General features: G+C 52.4%; 1 protein-coding gene across 3 annotated transcripts; it reads left to right on the top strand.

The window, feature by feature from the left end:
- The first annotated feature begins 6,938 nt into the window (after positions 1-6,938).
- On the top strand, positions 6,939-16,676 carry KRT71 (keratin 71). 3 transcript variants are annotated; one of them, XM_032593736.1, is made up of 10 exons: positions 6,939-7,479; positions 10,186-10,400; positions 11,088-11,148; positions 11,673-11,768; positions 12,138-12,302; positions 12,503-12,628; positions 14,002-14,222; positions 14,922-14,956; positions 15,838-16,045; positions 16,405-16,671. In XM_032593736.1, the coding sequence occupies exons 1-10, from the start codon at positions 7,036-7,038 to the stop codon at positions 16,439-16,441; spliced, it is 1,608 nt and encodes a 535-aa protein (XP_032449627.1). In that variant the 5' UTR covers positions 6,939-7,035; the 3' UTR covers positions 16,442-16,671. The 3 variants fall into 3 exon arrangements, with proteins under 3 accessions (XP_032449627.1, XP_032449628.1, XP_032449629.1); XM_032593737.1 differs by having other exon boundaries at positions 6,968-7,479; positions 16,431-16,676; XM_032593738.1 differs by lacking the exon at positions 12,503-12,628 and having other exon boundaries at positions 6,968-7,479; positions 15,838-16,671.
- Positions 16,677-17,676: the final 1,000 nt, after the last annotated feature.

The raw sequence follows: 17,676 nt of genomic DNA, 5'->3' as shown, positions 1-17,676 counted from the left end.
TCCACTATGCGACCATACTGGTGCCTTGACCTTGGACTTCTCAGAAGGACTCAGAAGGACTTCTCAGAATTGTGAGAAATAAATTTCTGTTGTTTATAAGGTGCCAGTCTGTGGTGTTTGTTATAGTTGTTATAGCAGCCTAGAAGGGTAAGACATAGCCCAAATGTCCAACAATGAGCGAATAGATAAAAAAAAATTGTGGTATATCCTTGGCAATGGGATGTTATTCAGGCATAAATAGGAATGAAGTACTGATACATGCTACAATATGGACGAATCTTGAAAACACGGTGCTAAGTGAAGGAAGGCAGACATGAAAGGTCACACATTGTATGATTCCACTCATACAAAGTGTCCAGAATAGGTAAATCCATAGAGACTTGGTTGCAGGGGTTGGGGGAGGGGCAGAGCCTGCCAGTGGGTACTGCATTTCCTTTTGGGGTGATGAAATGTATGGACCTAGACAGAGTGATGGTTGCACCAGAGTGATGGTGCATATACTAAATGCCACTGAATCGTTCACTTTAAAATGGTTACTTTTATGTTATGGGACTCTCACGCAAATAAAAAGTAAAATTTGGGGGTGGAGGGAAGCAAGAAAAAGACCAAAGAGACCATGTCCTTGGACTTTGCTCCCAGCCTTTCCTACCATATGGCAAATAGCAACCTGTGATAAAGATGGGGAGCAGTCGGGCCCAGTAGGGGGACAGAGATAACTAACCCTCCATTTGATTGGTCAAGGACAAGCCCAGGGGATTTGCCAGCCTGTCTTCCTCTGTCCCCAGTATGTGGCCAATGCCTGGCCCAGAGTGGTTGCTAAGAAGACAGCAGTCAGTGTGTGTGCTCTGCCTCCTGGAGCCACAGCTGCTCTCCCCCACCTCTCCTCCCTGTGCCTTTTCCCTCTGCCTGGAACCCTCCTGTTTTCTCCTCTTCACAAACCTTCTCCCTCTCTTCCAAACTTGGTATCATGTGTGGCTCTCACTGATTCGTCCGTGTGCATTGGCAGAGAAGCTCTCGGTGAAATGGATGCTCTGTGACCTTGAGAAGTCACCTTGTTCATCCTACTGCCCCCCTCCCCCCCCCAGGAAGAGATGTTCTTTCAGGCCCAACTAGCCAGAACCTCTCCTACTTTTGTGGTTTCAGGGATGTTGAAAGAATGAATGAATTTGATTCCCTCAAATGGTCACCAGCTGGGAGTCACCATGCTGCCCCTCATGGCTATTATTGAAAATGAATATAATGAAAATGGGACACTGACCTGTGTGCCACCAATGGAGAGGAACAGAGAGCTAGTCCAACAGGGGCCCCTTGTCATCAGAAACCAGTGTATACATGCACAGACACATGCTCATTGGCCCACAGACCCATGTCTTCAGAAGATACCCAAAATACGTAACAGCCGGTACAGTCAGGCACTAGCCCATCACAGTGGATGTCAGCCACACACCACTGGGACAGCCAGGCCACTCCCTGCTGGCTGGCCACCCATTCTGCCCATGTCCATGCTCACGACCACTCACGCACAGATGTGCACCTACACACGTCCTCTCACATGGGCTGGGAGAACATGACATCAGGGAAAAGCCGATATATGTGAGAAACACGTAGCTACCTCACAAGCACCCCCCGCCACCTACTTTCACCTGAGTCCTGACACTACATTAATGTTCTTCGGAAGAGCAAAGAAGGCTGAGAAGGAGAGCAGGAGTCAGATACAGCAGGCTGGAGGGTCTGTGCAGGAAGAAGAACAGGAGAAAATCTGTTTTTCACACTGAGGTTGAGATGACAGAGGGACAGCAGGGACCAGGAAACGGAACTTGAGGGGAGTGGCCCTGAGCACCTGGAATAGGACAGGCACTTGTACACAGGAAAGCCAGCACAACGTAGAGGCTAAGAGTGCAGATGGCCACCAGGCTGTCCGGATTAGACCCTGGCTCTGCTACTTACGAGCTTAACTTCCTTGTGCCTCAATATCTTCATCTGTAAAATGGGTTGATAATAGTGCCCACCTCACACGCTGCTGTGAGGACTAAATGAGCTACCACACACGGACGGCTTAGAGCGGTGCCTGGCAGAGGTCACAGTGTGTGTTAGCTGTTATTAGTAAGATCAGTACCATCATTATCGTTGTTATTTACAAGGTGTCTCCCATCCACCTCTGGGAGCAGGTGGAGCACATATGAGCATCCCCCTTTTTAGAGATGTGGAAACAGAGGCTTAAGAAGTTGGGAGACCTTCCCAAGGTCACCCGGCGGGACCAGGACCTGGTTCCTCACACTCCCAAATCCACACACTTCATCAGAGGCTTCAGTGGGGCTGGAGGAAGGAGATGGCCAGCAAAGCTCAAGGGAGATGCTCCTGGCCACAGAGCTGAACGAGGAGGACGCCTCTCTGGCAGTCACACCACACAGTGGGAGTGGAGCTGAGTGCCTGGCGGGACAGCCCTCCTCCATCCTTTATACCCCAGCTCCTCTGGGGTGAGCTCACCTTTGGCCTTGCCAGCTGCAAACCTGCTGAACAGCTGTCCTGCCCCCATATGAGGGGCTCTGATTGAGGCCAAGTCCCCCAGGGACTGCGCTCCATCCAGCCACCTTGGGCCTGAGTGCCGCACCTGCTTGAAACTGCGGGGAGCACAAGGGTTCGAGGGGGACCTGTGGGGGATCCACAGACCGCACGCTCACTTCCTGAGTCCATCTGCTGAGGAGGGCTGGCAGGATTGGAGCTGATGTCATCCAAACAACCCAGCTCATTCTCTCTAATTTTGGAGACAATTATTTTCTCCAAGAACCCTGCCCCTCTCAATGCCTCCAGCCTCTCCCCACCCCCACTTTTCCTACCCACCCAGTAGTTACATTCTGTTTCCTCAAACTGTATTGCTCAGGGTCTACCTGGCTCAAGAGCCTTCAATGCCTCCCTATTACATACACAGCTTGGGATCTAGGGGCCATCACCCATATTCGCCCTTTGCTAGTGCTTGCTCCAGCTGGAGGGCCCTTTCCTTACAAATGCCCTTCCTGGGCTGCTTTTGCCATTCCCCATCGCCAGCCCACCCAAACCTTTTTCCCTTAACAGACTAGAACCCAAACCCCCTCCTCCAGGCAGCCCTTGTGGATTCAGTGTCCCCAGGGCTCGCCTCCCCTCTGTGTCTTTCCTTTTTCCTTCAATCTCTAGTACCCTCTTGGATTGTACTTGATTTTCCCTTCTCCCTCTGAGGCTTTCTCTGGAGGTTTATCAGACCCCAGAAGGGAGCCAATGGGTCTTGACTGGGGCCAAGAGATCACAACGAGTGTGTCACACTGATCATCACAAAAAGCTGTGTAATTAAATTCTTTGTGTAAATAAAGTAACCTGTTTTGGCTATAAAACCGTACAGATGTAATTTATTTAACAGGCAATTAAAAATTTCCTTGAATGTTTAAGGAAAGCTAGATGTTCCTGGTAACGTGGGGGTTTGATTCTCTGATCTGAGACACTTCCCGACTGTTTCACAGATCAGTAAAACTGAGGCTCAGAGATGTCCATGCCTGTCTCAGAATATAATTCTCAGCTAGAAAACTCAGTGATCCTGGTACCTTGAAGAGTGTGAGGGCAAGGTGCAGTTGGGACACAAGATGTGGGAAATTGTAGCCTGTCTCTTCTGCCAGCCCCAAGGCCTCCCAAAGCAGGGGGCTCTGCCCCATCCAGCCCCTAAGTCTCCCCAGGTCTTAATTAAGCCTAGGGCAGGGCCTTCATAACCTTGCTGAACTGTGGTTCTATCCTGGTTTCCTTCTGTCCCTCCCTTTTTCCTCCAGCAAAAACACATGCACTCCAGGAGCCCTACCTGGGCCCACCCTTCCTGTGGGTGGCCCCGAACTCTCCTCCTTCCTCTCCTATCATCATCCTCATCAACAACATTGGGTGTTCCATTCCTGATGGCTAGTATCTGATTAACTAATTCATGCTAAAGTGTTAATGACTTGTTAATAGCTTAATGAGATGCTTTTCCCAGGGACACCTGCATTTGGATGGATCCAGAAACGAAGTGCTTTGTGGACAGGATACTTTGTATTGCGCCCCACTTAGCACCTGGTAGGTGCTCAGTAAATATCTGATAAGTGGATCAATAGCAATAAATGTAATGTTTGAAAAGTGCTTCTTACGGAGTTTGGTACTTGGCAAGTGCTCGGTAGACAGTGACTACAACTACTATTATTATTATTATTTCTAGTGGCGAGTTTTCCATGATCAGGAATGGTCTGAGTGGACTGATTCCTCGAGCCTAGGATCTCTGGGGGCAGCAGCCCCTTCTTGCCCTCCAACAGCAGATGACACTGTATGGATATGTACTGATCCAAACATCCTCTCCCAGAGGAGAGGAAGGAGGAGAGAGAGCAGAACAGGAGAGGACAGGTCGATTCCTAACTTCTACTTTACTCTGTACTTTTGGTACTTGAGAACATCGACTGAACACTGAATAAGTAGCAGGCATATACGGAGTGCTTCCCATGGGACCGTCACAGCTACCCCATCAGGAGTTTATAATCCCACTTGTGTTGGGGAAGCTGAGGCTTGGAGAGGTTAAGCGCTGCTGGGTGGTGAGTGGGATCCAGACCCCTGGAGCCAGCTCCTGGTCTGGGCTCCTACCTGGTGGCATTCTAGGTGGACTCGGGCCCAGGGGCTCCCTGAAGATGCAACATCCATGCTGTTTGGTTAATTCTCCAACAACTGTCAGTCTTCTGGCGGTTAGGAAGGGATGCCCAGAGGCTGGTCTTGGGTCCTGAGGAGAGGTACAGGGGGAGGGGTCAACTGGGAGACATGGGACCCTCACCCAGGCCCTGGGCCCTCAGGGAACACAGCAGTACAGGTGTCAATGGACAGAGGGGTCCAGCACACAGAGGAGGAGATGGGGTTGAACCAGGGTTTTAAGCAGGATTTTGAAAGAGCAGAGGATATGGATGAGAAGGGATGGGGAGAAAGGTGTTCCAGGCTGGTTAGGGATAGTGTGGCAGAACTGCGGAAGCACTTGAAGATGAGGCCTGTTGGGGAGATGTCCTTGGCTGAAGCAGGGAACATCAAGGACAGGGAGAGAGGACAAGGCAGGGCAGCAGCTGCAGGGACATTGAAGGTTGGATTGGTGAGCTGCCATGCATGTCACAGAAACACACAGCCAGCCATCGAGGGGACATCATGTTAGGACAGGTTCCAAGAGCTGGGAAAGGCCTTTAACGTTAGACCACAAGCCCCCATGTCCCCTACACTGGGCACATGCCTGGCACACAGAAGCTCTCAATAGAGGTTTACCGAAGGGAGAAAAGGAAGGATAGGGGAGGGAGGGAGGAGTAGCTAGGTGGTCTCTGATCTGGAGAACCTTCTACTTTCCTTACAAAGGAAAACTGAGATGAAGTGACACAGCCTTCAGAGGGACCTCATAGGGGCTTCCCACAGAGCCACTGTCCTTCCAGAACACACTAAGAACATGCTAAGGGTTAGGGAGATAAAGGGGGGCTCAGATATGGGCTGGGATGACCCAGGAAGACCTCTGGGAGAGGGAACAATAGAGCAGAGGTGGTGAAAGGGGAAGAGGGAAAGATGGATGGATGTCGGAGACACAAGGTGGGAAAGAGAGAAGGGAGGAAGAGAAAAGTTCTGGTAAGCCAGGAAGACAAAATGGCAGTGGGGTGGGTAAGGAGGAGTATGGGGGAGGAAGAGGGAATGGATGCCAGGCCAACTCCTAAACAGAGTGAGAGAGCCCCACACCAGCTTGGTTCCGGATTTTTCTCTCTCCAGTGGCTTCACCCGGCCAAGAGTCATGGCCCACCTTGGGGTCCCAATAGAGATCATTGGGTAAAGGCAATCTCTGGGGACAGAGCCGGCCACAGGCAGAACAGGGGTCTTGGCAGCAATGGCATTCACGGGGGAGGACTGGGGCCCGGGTCAAGAGTCAGGCATCTGAGATGGCAGGGACAGCAGGCAGAGTTTGGGGCAAGTATCTCAGGCTGGAGCAGGACAGCAAGGTACTCACTGGGCTTGCGTGGGTCTGAAGAGATGCATAGGAGTTCAGTTTCACCTGGACAGCAGTTCCTCCACTTGAACTCTAAACAGATGGTTCCTGTCCTCAGCTTGTTCCTGCTCTTACTAACAGATACACAAGACAGAAATGAGCCAACGGACCACCCAGGAGTCCTTCCTTGAAGCCTCCAGGCCCTGATGAGCCTCTCTCTGCCATCTCCCTGCCTCCTCTGAGTTGACTCCCTGAATTTTCAGCCACCTGCTCCAACTCCCTCCTCCTTTTCTTCATTCTGTCCAGTGTTTGTTACTAGACATCAATTGTGCCTTGCACAGCCTCCAGCCTGCCTTATTGGAGCTTGAGAGTCATGAAGTGCGGAGATCCCATTTCCTGGAGAACTGATGGAAGCCTATGACCCCTCATGTCCTCATGAGGGTCACTCCATCCTTCACACCCCAGCACATAGGGCCACTGTCCTCTCTGGGTTAGAGGAAGAGGCCATCAGTGGGGTGTGTCTCCAGGAGACCAGAATGAATGGTCTCTTTCCGGTAAAGACGAGGACGCACCTATGGTTGGAGCCCCCAGACACTCTACCCAGGAGCCTACTCTGTCAAGGAAAGCCCATCCCCTTCCAGGTCCCTGAGCCCCCAGGAGGAAGCCCATAACCCAGAGAAGTTTAGTCAGGATGGTGAAATGCCAGTGACATCCCCCTGGAGAGGCTGGGGCCTGGGGCAAATTACCCTATAACAGCAGGTTAATTAGATAAAACCCAAATTACATGAGCAAGGCTTGCAAGCCCAGCAATTTGAAGGTTTCATGTTGTTTCAGAGGTGGGGAGGGCTTGATCTCTAGCTCAGCATAGAGAAAATGACTTCTTGCTCCCAGGCAAGCCAAACCCATGAATTAAGCTCTTGACTGCCCATCCACAAGCCCCAATGCCAAGCACATATAAGGAAGGGTGCCCTGCCAGTCCTCACTGCAAGCTGCAGAGCCCGTGTGGGACTTGGCCTTCACCCCTCCTGCATCTGACCTCCATCTCCACCAGCAGCATGAACCGCCAGTTCACCTGCAAGTCGGGGGCTGCCGCCAAGGGGGGCTTCAGCGGCTGCTCAGCAGTGCTCTCAGGGGGCAGCTCGTCCTCCTACCGGGCAGGGGGCAAAGGGCTCAGCGGGGGCTTCGGAAGCCGGAGCCTCTACAGTCTGGGGGGCATCCGGAACATCTCCCTCAACATGGCCAGCGGCAGCGGGAAGAGTGGTTATGGATTTGGCCGGGGCCGGGCCAGTGGCTTTGCTGGCAGCATGTTTGGCAGTGTGGCCCTGGGGCCCGTGTGTCCAACTGTGTGCCCACCTGGAGGCATCCATCAGGTCACTGTCAACGAGAGCCTCCTGGCCCCCCTCAACGTGGAGCTGGACCCTGAGATCCAGAAAGTGCGCGCCCAGGAGCGGGAGCAGATCAAGGCTCTGAACAACAAGTTCGCCTCCTTCATCGACAAGGTGGGTCTAACTTCTCTTCTCTTCTTAGAACATGAGCTTTTGTTACAGAGAAGGGATTCTCTGGTTTAACCAATCTTGACTCTTTCATGTAAATTCTTAAGACTAAGCATTAACCACAGAGTAAAGCCTACACCCAGGACACCACAATTCACATCAGGACCACACACTGGCTAATCGGGACCACTGATAAGATATACCCATATTTTCTGGCTCCCTGGGGTTAGGGGACTGTGCTCCTCTGGACACTGAAGTTATTTGGAAACTGTCCAGGCCTTTGAGCTGGCTTCTCCCTCACTTTAGACAAACCACCTTTGTTCAGAGGTGACCGTCTTCATGAAGAAGGTGACTCTTCTTTCCATGTCTCCAGACTGATTCTCCTCAGGTTAGCTATGAGGAGGCACAAAACAGGTGTTTTCTTTCATCAGGGTGACTTGTTTAAGGTTCCTTGCATAATCTTTCCTAAGAGAAGACAGAGGTAGGTCTGTCTCTGCTGGCAGAGGCTCATGGGGGGTACTGGCAGGAGCTCCAAAGGGAAGATCCCTGCTTCTTACTCAAGGGTCGGCTTGGTGCCATTGCTAAGCCTGGGGTCCATGCAGGCTGTGTGTGGGGAAAGCCAGTGAGAGGGAATCTGCCCCAGAGCAACCAGGAAAGCTTGTCTTTTTCCCATCCATTGCGAGCAGATCTCCTCCACTAGTCATTTGACTCATGGATTAGAAGCATCAGAGTGTGGTCACTCCCGGGTGGCTCGGCCATGGGAATTTTTTTTTTTAGTTGGCTAAGGAGAGCCAGAGGCAGAAGAGTGCAGTGGGAAAGATGTCTCCACACTGCTCTCAGGTCAGACCTGGCTTCCACTCCGGCCCCATCACTTTCCAGCTGTGTCTTGGCTAAGCCAGCCACAGAGCCAGCCATGTAGAGAGTTATTTATCTCTGCCTCTATGTCATCTTTGCAATGCAGATAATAGCCTACTTCTCGGGGTTTGTCACCAGGTTTATAAAAGAAAATGCTTGTGAAGATCTTGGCACAGTGCCGCACACGTACTCCCAAATGGTGGTTATTGTTACTATCATTTTTATCTTCAGAGCGATCAGGGAGGGGTGTTGAGAAGAGGAGGAACCACAGGTCTGGAATAGGCCTCAAGGCATCATGCAGTCCAGATAAGCCCCTGACTTTTGGTAGATGAGCAATTATTACTCCCATTCTATGAGTCAGCAAAAGCATGGAGATAAATGCCATGCCAGGGTTTGGCATCTGGGGTGGGGATGGGAAGGAAGGAAAGTGAGACTGTACTGGGGATGGGGGGCTACACTGGCTATGTGGCAGTTAGGCACCAAGGACGGGTCAGCCCAGAACAAAGCCTATGGTTGAAATGGTCAGTGGCCATTGGAGCCTACTCCCGTCCCCCAGCTCTAGACACCTGCTCAGAGGATCCCTTGCTCACCTCAGGGGCCAGCACTGTCTCTGTGGCTCTTTATTCCTCCAAACCATTTCACATTTGGAAGATCAAAGGGCTCTGAGGTTTGGGGTTTGGGGGTCACATGGGAGTGGACTGACCTTTGGCTGGGCTGGTCAAACCCCATTAAGGGGCAAAGTCTGGAGACATGGAAAGAAGAGTCACCTTCTTCATGAAGACAGTCACGTCTGAACAAAGGTGGTTTGTCTGAAGTGAGGGAGAAGCCAACTCAAAGGCCTGGACAGTTTCCAAATAACTTCAGTGTCCAGAGGAGCACAGTCGCCTAACGCCAGGGAGCCAGAAAATACGGGTACATCTTATCAGTGGTCCCGATTAGCCAGTGTGTGGTCCTGATGTGAATTGTGGTGTCCTGGGTGTAGGCTTTACTCTGTGGTTAATGCTTAGTCTTAAGAATTTACATGAAAGAGTCAGGATTGGTTAAACCAAAGCAAGACTGGATAATCTGCTGGGGGCAAGCAGTTTGGTGGCTGATCTCATCTCAACACTGAATCCCTGATGGTTTTCTGAGGTCCTGTGTTTATGACGATAAGGAACACAATCTTATTTAGACACTGGCTGTGCTCATGTGGATTAAGTCACATTTAAAAAATTGTACCGCCCCAAACCACACAAGCGAGCAATAAGTAGATCCCCTCCCACTGGTCAGTTTCCTGGCCCAGCGAATCCACAGTGGCATAGGGAGTATTGCCCATCATGCCCCACGTGCCATTTTTGCCCTGTGGAAGATGGTTCTGAGGGGCAGAACTAGGGCTGAGGGAGGAGGACACGGGCAATGAAGGAGCTGGAGCCTGATGCAGATATTTAGATTACCTGGAAGCCCTTTGAGCCTTGTTGAACTTGACATGTTATAAAATGAAGGACAGACTCCCATCTTCAGCAAGGTCAAGCTTTCCAAAGATGGACCCAGCCTGACTCTGTCCTAGTATTTTTTAGGCACACACCTGCCCTGAGTCGGTTTGGCCATAGGGGGTTCTGAGCGACTGGGTGCATGAGTTACAGGGACACATGTCTGGGCTCCCTCACTTATCAAACCATTGGATCTTGGAAAGGGGCTAAATTCTCTATGGCTCAGTTTCCTCTCCATTAAGTGGGGTTCATGATTATCCCACCTCATGCAACTGTCATGAGGAGAAAAGGAGAAAATGCAGGCAGAGTGCTTTGCACAGTGCCTTGTGAAAGACAGGTGTGACTGTTTCCACGGGGGACTCAACAGTTTCTGCTCTTTGGGTTCCAGGTGCGGTTCCTGGAACAGCAGAACCAGGTGCTGGAGACCAAGTGGGAGCTGCTACAGCAGCTGGATCTGAACAACTGCAAGAACAACCTGGAGCCCATCCTCGAGGGCTACATCAGCAACCTGCGGAAGCAGCTGGAGACGCTGTCCGGGGACAGGGTGCGGCTGGACTCGGAGCTGCGTAGCGTGCGGGACGTGGTGGAGGACTACAAGAAGAAGTGAGTGGGGAAGGGATCTTGCTGCAGCTGGACAGCTGCCCCTTTCCCTTTGAGCTCCCTCTGCAGGAGTGGCAGCTACCCCAGCTGAAAGGTGTTGGAGGTGAGGGGCAATGTTCCTTGTCATACCAGGCAGAATTGCTCCCACAAAACTCTGGAACTTGATTCTCCAGCCTCTGATCTGGCACATAGGACAGATGTCCAGGTAGCTGGACGGTGGTCAAAGGATTATGTCTGGTTGGGTGAGGGAAACCTTGGGTAAGCCACTCAGAGCTCCTGGGTCTTCCCTGGTAAAGGGGACTTACATCCATCCACCTCCCCGAATGGCCAAGAGGAGTAACTAAGGAAACACCCCCATTCATTTGAAAGGCTTGATTCAAATTTTCAAATTTGCTCCTTGCTCCCTCTGAGATTTCTCACAGAACATTTGCTCCACGTGTTCCTCCCTCATTTTTGTACCTAGATCTCCAACAATCTCCTTTTTTCCAACTTGGTTACCGTGTCCCCTCCTCCAGGAAGCCTCCCTTGCCTGGCAGCCCCAGCAGCCCAATATTCTGTGGCCCATTAGCATCTGTCCCCTCAAATGGGCACACTGCCTCTTGTTCAGAGTCTTTCTTGAGGGATGAGGGTTCTCGGTGAGAGGGTTCTAAGTGAGACGCATTGACCAGCTGAGCCCTGGCTTTCCTGCAGGTATGAGGAAGAAATCAACAGGCGGACAGCTGCAGAGAACGAGTTTGTGCTGCTCAAGAAGGTGAGGGGGAAGGCAGGCCTTGAGTCCGGGGCTGGCCTGGGACCAGGGAAGGCTGAGCCTACCAGTGTGCTCTGCTCTCAGTGAAAGAGAGGCAATTGCAAAATAATGAGGGGGGCCAGGGAAAACCACAATGGACTACCCAGAGAGGGAATGAAAAGGCAGAGACAATAATGGCCTTCCTGAGTGTTTCACGTGGACAGGGTTTGTCCACAACAAAGAACAGCAGAGGATGACACACGGGGGCTCCCCAGAGACCACGGGGCTTGACCTAGACGTCAGAAGGATGACTGATGGCTGGGGTTCCAGCTGTCTGGCTGGGGCTCCCTTCCTCAGAGGGGAACCTCATTCCTGCTGAGAGCATAGATTCTCAGGATGGGGCAGGACTGGCCCTTCTGTTCGTTCCTGTCCTTTCCCATGAGCCTCTCAGAGAGAAGAGGGAAGCTATTTCCATGTGCAGGGCACCCAGGCTGGGGTTGGTGTTTTCTTCTTGGTAGTGACCGAGGGATGGTGGGGGCATCTTTCAGGACGTGGATGCAGCTTATGCCAATAAGGAGGAGCTCCAGGCCAAGGTGGACTCCATGGATCAGGAGATCAAGTTTTTCAAGTGCCTCTATGAAGCCGTAAGTCTGTCTCTCCACCCACCCCTCTGAGGGCAGCCAGTGGGTAAAACTCTGTTCTGGGGGCTGGAGGAGGCTCCCCTCTCTCAGGGAGGCCCCCTGGTTGGCCATTCATCTCCCATTTTAGCCCCAAGAAGCTCCTAATCTGCACCCTCTGGGTGGGAAGGAAATAGTCCAGGTCCTGGCTTCATGGTGGTGGGAGTCTGTCTGGGGCCTGAAGGGAGCTCACTTTGCCCAGGGAGCAACAGTCTTGGTTCAGAGCCTCTAAGTTAGCGTCTCCTGGATTTGCTAACCTTGCTTGGTGGCGGTGGGTGAGGGGTGGTGCTGGCCTCCTATAGTCAAGTTCGGAGACCAGCCCTGTTTCCCATGTAGGAGATCGCTCAGATCCAGTCCCACATCAGCGACATGTCTGTCATCCTGTCCATGGATAACAACCGGGACCTGAACTTGGACAGCATCATTGACGAGGTCCGCGCCCAGTATGAAGAGATCGCCTTGAAGAGCAAGGCTGAGGCTGAGGCCCTGTACCAGACCAAGGTGAGCTGGGCTGAGGCAGGACCAGGGAGGGCAACTCCAGCAGGCATGAGGGCTGGGCTTGAACACTCCCAGAACAGCGACCATGTCCAGTTAAGTGTCCAACATGCCCTTCCCCCATGACATCACCAATCCCAGACATCCTGTACTCCCATGACACATGCATCATGCTTACCTATGGCTCTGTACTTTGGGGTCCCCAGTTCCAGGAGCTGCAGCTGGCAGCTGGCCGCCATGGGGATGACCTCAAAAACACCAAGAACGAAATCTCGGAGCTCACCCGGCTCATCCAGAGAATCCGCTCAGAGATTGAGAATGTGAAGAAGCAGGTGAGGGGACCGGCTACTGATGGCCCAGGGCAGGAGGGCAAAATTGAAGGGGGGATGAGTTGGCCAAGGATATCAGCCTCCCAAATCTCTGCCCACGAGAAGAAAGGAGACAGTGAGGTCACTGTCTTGAGTACTTAGAGCAGACATCCCTGAGGCATCTCATCTCCTACTCACCCCAAGGACCTCTGCTTCGAAGCCTCTCCCACAGGAAGCCTACTCTCATTCTCCAGAATGGACTAGGCCCACACCCCTGTTCCCTCTTTCCTAGTCACATGCTCTGCCGGCACCTGCACTTCTCTTGTCTTGTCACTCTTTGACAATTGCCTGATACCAGCCTGTCCCGTCTTCCACTAGACTGGAAGAAGGCAGGGAGCTGGCTGCTTTGTTCCCCATTGTTTTCCCAGCATGGAGCATAGCGCCTGGCACATAGTAGAAGCTTAATAAACATTTTTGGATTAAATGATTGATAAGTGGGCTCAGACAGCACCCATTAAAGTGCTTTATTAAGGCCTTGCTTGGAACCACTCCCAGGAATATAGGCTGCAGTCTCAGCTTTAAGGTGAGAAGACAAGATGCATTTGTATAATATCAATAGCAGCAGCTCCTATCATTTTATCAGATTGAATCGTCCCAAAGACTCTATGAGGCAAGCATTACCCATTGTTGCAGATGAGACTGAGGCTCAGAGAAGTTAAGAGGGTTGCAAGCTGGCAAGTGGCAGAGCTGTGATTGGAATCAACTGTGGCTCCTAGTCTAGTGATCTTTCCATCTGCCCCTGGGCTCTAACACTTAGTGGCTCTGTGATGTGGGACAAGTTCATTATCCCTTCTGCACAGGACTACATGGGCTTAGGTACATAAAATGCATATAAAGAGCTGAGTGCAGTACCAGACATATGGTAAGCACTTGGGAAATAATAGTTGGTTCTGGGAAATCTACTTCCCTGCACTCCTTGTCGGTGGTCCTATGCCCCTGGTTGGCCACTATCATTGTATCTACAACACCATATTCCAATGGTCTCTCCTCCCAGACTTTAAACAGTTCCAGAGCAGAAAAGTCAATCACATTCTTATTCATTTTGTATCCTTGGCACATGGGTGGCCAAGTAAATGTCTTTGCGATGAACTGACGTGGTACTGAATTGGCCACAATCGCAGGAGGGGAGGACGTGCTATTTTTCATCACTACCAATGCCTAAACACGAGTGGAGATAGCCAGCTCCAGGAAGGGCCTCGGCCTAGAAGAGGAATGGGAAGTGTGAAGGGTGGAGGTGGGCATCCCTGCCTGGGAATCAGCAAGCGCTAGTGAGATTTGGATTTGGATGACTCGAATTACCCCTTCCAGTTTTTGAACTTCTCTAACTCCCTGTTTAGGCTTCCAACCTGGAGACGGCCATCGCCGATGCCGAGCAGCGGGGCGACAGTGCCCTGAAGGACGCCCGGGCCAAGCTGGACGAGCTGGAGTCCGCCCTGCACCAGGCCAAGGAGGAGCTGGCCCGGATGCTGCGGGAGTACCAGGAGCTCATGAGCCTGAAGCTGGCCCTGGACATGGAGATCGCCACCTACCGCAAGCTTCTGGAGAGCGAGGAATGCAGGTGTGTGTGTGTGGGTGCTCTGGCAGGAGAGCCCCGGGGATTTGAGAAGGATGAAAGCAGAAAGCTTAGCACACTCTCCAGAATAAGATGCGTTCTTGGTAGTGAAGGGGTGGAATGATGGGAATAATAACAGTAATTCATAACACCTGCCCTGGCGTGAGCGCTCACTTCATGCCAGGCGCTGTGCTTCAGGGATTAGCTCCTTCGAGCCTGGTGTACTTAGCACACCACCCAGCTCCCCAACCAAAACCAAAAACAAAACCAAAAACAAAAACAAAAACCCCAGAACCCAAACCCATTACTATGTTAGACCGTCTAGTTCCACTTTCCTTATCTGTCCAGGTATAAGATGAACTTGTCAGAGATGTCCCAGGGCAGCCATTCCCATTTCCCCACTGTTCTCAGCAGACAGGAAAGACTCAGTGCCTGGGCCTGACCTTGGGAAGTGTGCATGACAACCTACGTGCGCACCTTGTGCCGACTGCAGTTTGACTTGGGTTTTTGCCCAGTTACCCCAAAGATTCAGGGGCAGCGCCCAGAGCTTTCCAAGCTCTGCTTGTTCCAAAGAAGCCCTGGAATTTCCACAGGTGCCCACTGGGTTCAGAAACCCACATCAGGCTGTTGGGGACACTGGCTTTGAGGTCAATAGATTGTGGGTTGGATGGCTGCTTGGTCTTATTTTATTTCTCTCCCTAACAGGATGTCAGGAGAATTTCCCTCCCCTGTCAGCATCTGTAAGTACTTGTATGCTTGGACCTAAAGCTGTAGAATCTGCAGACCAGAAAGGGCCTTAGTCCCCCCACTGTGTGTATACATGAGCACCTAAGGATCAGAGAGCAAAAAACCTTGAAATCAAACAGCCAGATGGCAGAGGCATGGCCAGCAATCAGGTCTCCTGGCTCCCAGCCCAGGACTGCTTCCTCCTTATCCCTCTGTCTCCCCATTCCCAGGGGATGGCAGCTAGGACGGCTATCGCTATAGGGAAGGGGAAACAAAGGATGAGTGTGTGTGAGGCCCGGGACACCAGAGCTGCAAGTTGTGGCCAGCCCTGGGCTGGGGAAATAGAGGGGGCTGAGGGGATCAGGGAAGGGGGAACCTCTGAGGCTAAGCAAGCTGAAAGTATTGGATCTCTGGATTTCTCAGTAGGACTAAGAAACCAGAGCTTCCAAAAGATGCCATCTGTGGGACAGCTAGCCAGAGGCAGAGGTTGGAGGCTGGGAAGTTGAGCAAAAAGGCTAATAGAAGGGGGAGGGGTATATCCAGAACATAGGTGGGTGTGCTGGTACCAAAGGGATGGGTCTCTGGGAGTTAAGAATCAGCCAGTCTAAGCTGCACAAGGCAAGGGAAGGACATGGGGGAAGTTGTCTTTGGGGTATTTTCCCTGGGTTGGGGTTACAGCCCCAACAGCCCAAACAGCCAGATGGCAGAGGCATGGCCAGCAATCAGGTCTCCTGGATCCCAGCCCAGGACTGCTTCCTCCTTATCCAAACTGCATGTGGCTATAACCAAAGCCCTCACCTAACCCATCGTCCCAAGAGGCCCCTCTGTCCCAGGGAAGGGTAACCTCTTCTGGTTCTGCCCCCTGAGGGGAGCTGACCCTGCTCTCCCTCTGCAGCCATCATCAGCAGCACCAGCGGCAGCAGTGGCTATGGCCTCCGGCCCAGCTCTGTCAGCGGCGGCTACGTGGCCAACAGCAGCAGCTGCATCTCGGGCGTATGCAGTGTCCGCGGTGGGGAGGGCAGGAGCCGGGGCGGCACCAGCGACTACAAGGATACCCTGGGGAAGGGCTCCACCCAGAGCGCGTCCTCCAAGAAAGCCAGCAGGTAGAGAGGGCCGTCGGATGCCCTCCTGCCACCTGTGCATCCCCAGCTGTCTCCCATACACGCTCTTCCCCAGCCCACCAGCAGCCCCATCTCTACCCAGCCCTGCTCTCGTACCTCCAGTGCTGGCCTTGGCCACCCACTTCTCCCAGCCTGTGTCTCCCTGAGCCTGGACAGGTGTGGATGACTAAACCTGGGGAAATTCCTCCTGGCATATGCCTGGCACTACTTTCCTTGGCTGAGGTCCCCCACCTATGCCATCAGCTCGGCTCCAGGCTCCCAGACTTCTGCCCTCTACATCAGCTTCCAGCTCAGTCGCTAAATACTCTGTCTGGCTCCCTGGGGCTCACACTGAGCCCCAGCTCTCACACTGGGGCCTTTGTCCCAGCTCCTGCCTAGGCTAGTGGCTGGTTCTGTGTTCAAGACAAGGAGGACTGAAGGACAACAACCAAGAGAAGCCAGTCCCCACCCCACCTTGGCTCCATCTCATGGCTCACTCTGAGCGGGACCCAGTACAACTCAGCATCTCTCTTCACTCTCCTGTGTCCAGAAGCAGAGAAGAGGAGGCCCTCTGCATCCCCTTTCTTCTTAGAACCCTCCTATCGCATCGTCAATAAACAGCACAATCTAATGGCTTGGTGTCTGAGTAGTCAAGGTGTGTGCACATACTCAGTTCCTCGGGTACTCACTGGAGCAGGTACCACACAGGCACACACAGACACACACACAGTACACACTGCATATTACCTGTGCAGCCCACAGTTCTATGTTAATTTTTTCTGCGGAGCAGGAAAAGGGGTTCTCAGAGCACACATGGCCCAGGGGCTGGGCAGTGTTGGAGCTGCAGGGGAATGAAGCATGGGCTGACTTTGGGAGGAGGGAAGGAGAAGAAGAGGGAGAGAAGAAAGGAGGAATACAGGAAGGGGGTGTGTGCAGTGTGGTTTGTGGCTTTCAATAAAAGAATTACCTGTGTCTACTGACAGACATGGTCCTGCTCCCGACTGGGACCCTGGCCTCCATCTAAGAACTGGTTCTTTCCTAGAGGGAAGGTAGGGGTTTGGCAGGCAGGTGTCTGTATCTGTTCAACTCTTTCCTCGTTGCTCAGAGGCCTGGCCTTTTGGGAGAGGGGTCGCTCAGAAAGGGTGGAGCTTATGGGGACCCCACACTTGGGGCCTGTAGGATGTCCATATGGGGAACAAGTTTTTGGAGCCTGAGGCTGGACTTGGGAGAAGTGAGTTGGGGGTCAGGGTAGGCTATAAATTTTAGCGACTGTACAGTTGGCTCCCGCCCAGATGGCTGTCTACCCTGGGGTGAGGAGAGGTGTAAGAAAGACAGACAGACCCCCCCACCCCCAGCGACAAGCATGAGCTGCCAAACCTCAGTCAGGAAGTCCTTGGGGGCTTGAAGAGCTTACAAAATTGGAGGTAGAGGGATTGGAGAAAGGGATGAATGGGCTGGGTTGGCAGACAGAACTTTAGAGTAGTGGTTGGGGCTTAGCCCAAGGCCACCAGGGCCAGCCTCAAACCCCTGTTACCCAGGAGGTGGCCATCAGCTTCAGCCTCTCACCTCTCTCAACTTGGAAGTCAACACCACCATGTGGGTGGAGGAGGATGAACAGATCAAGACTCAGCAGC

This window comes from Lynx canadensis, chromosome B4 (assembly GCF_007474595.2).
Source record: "Lynx canadensis isolate LIC74 chromosome B4, mLynCan4.pri.v2, whole genome shotgun sequence".
Taxonomy (NCBI): Eukaryota; Metazoa; Chordata; class Mammalia; order Carnivora; family Felidae; genus Lynx; species Lynx canadensis.
Note: the sequence above shows the minus strand (reverse complement) of the source record. Positions and strands in the feature narration are given on the sequence as shown.

What these genes read in the sequence shown, in the direction of transcription:
- KRT71 (XM_032593736.1), top strand. Translation starts at nt 7,036, where the DNA reads ATGAACCGCCAGTTCACCTGCAAGTCGGGGGCTGCCGCCAAGGGGGGC. An exon ending in AGTTTGTGCTGCTCAAGAAG is followed by an intron (nt 11,149 to 11,672) that starts GTGAGGGGGAAG and finishes GGCATCTTTCAG; the next exon opens with GACGTGGATGCAGCTTATGC. An exon ending in TCAAGTGCCTCTATGAAGCC is followed by an intron (nt 11,769 to 12,137) that starts GTAAGTCTGTCT and finishes TTTCCCATGTAG; the next exon opens with GAGATCGCTCAGATCCAGTC.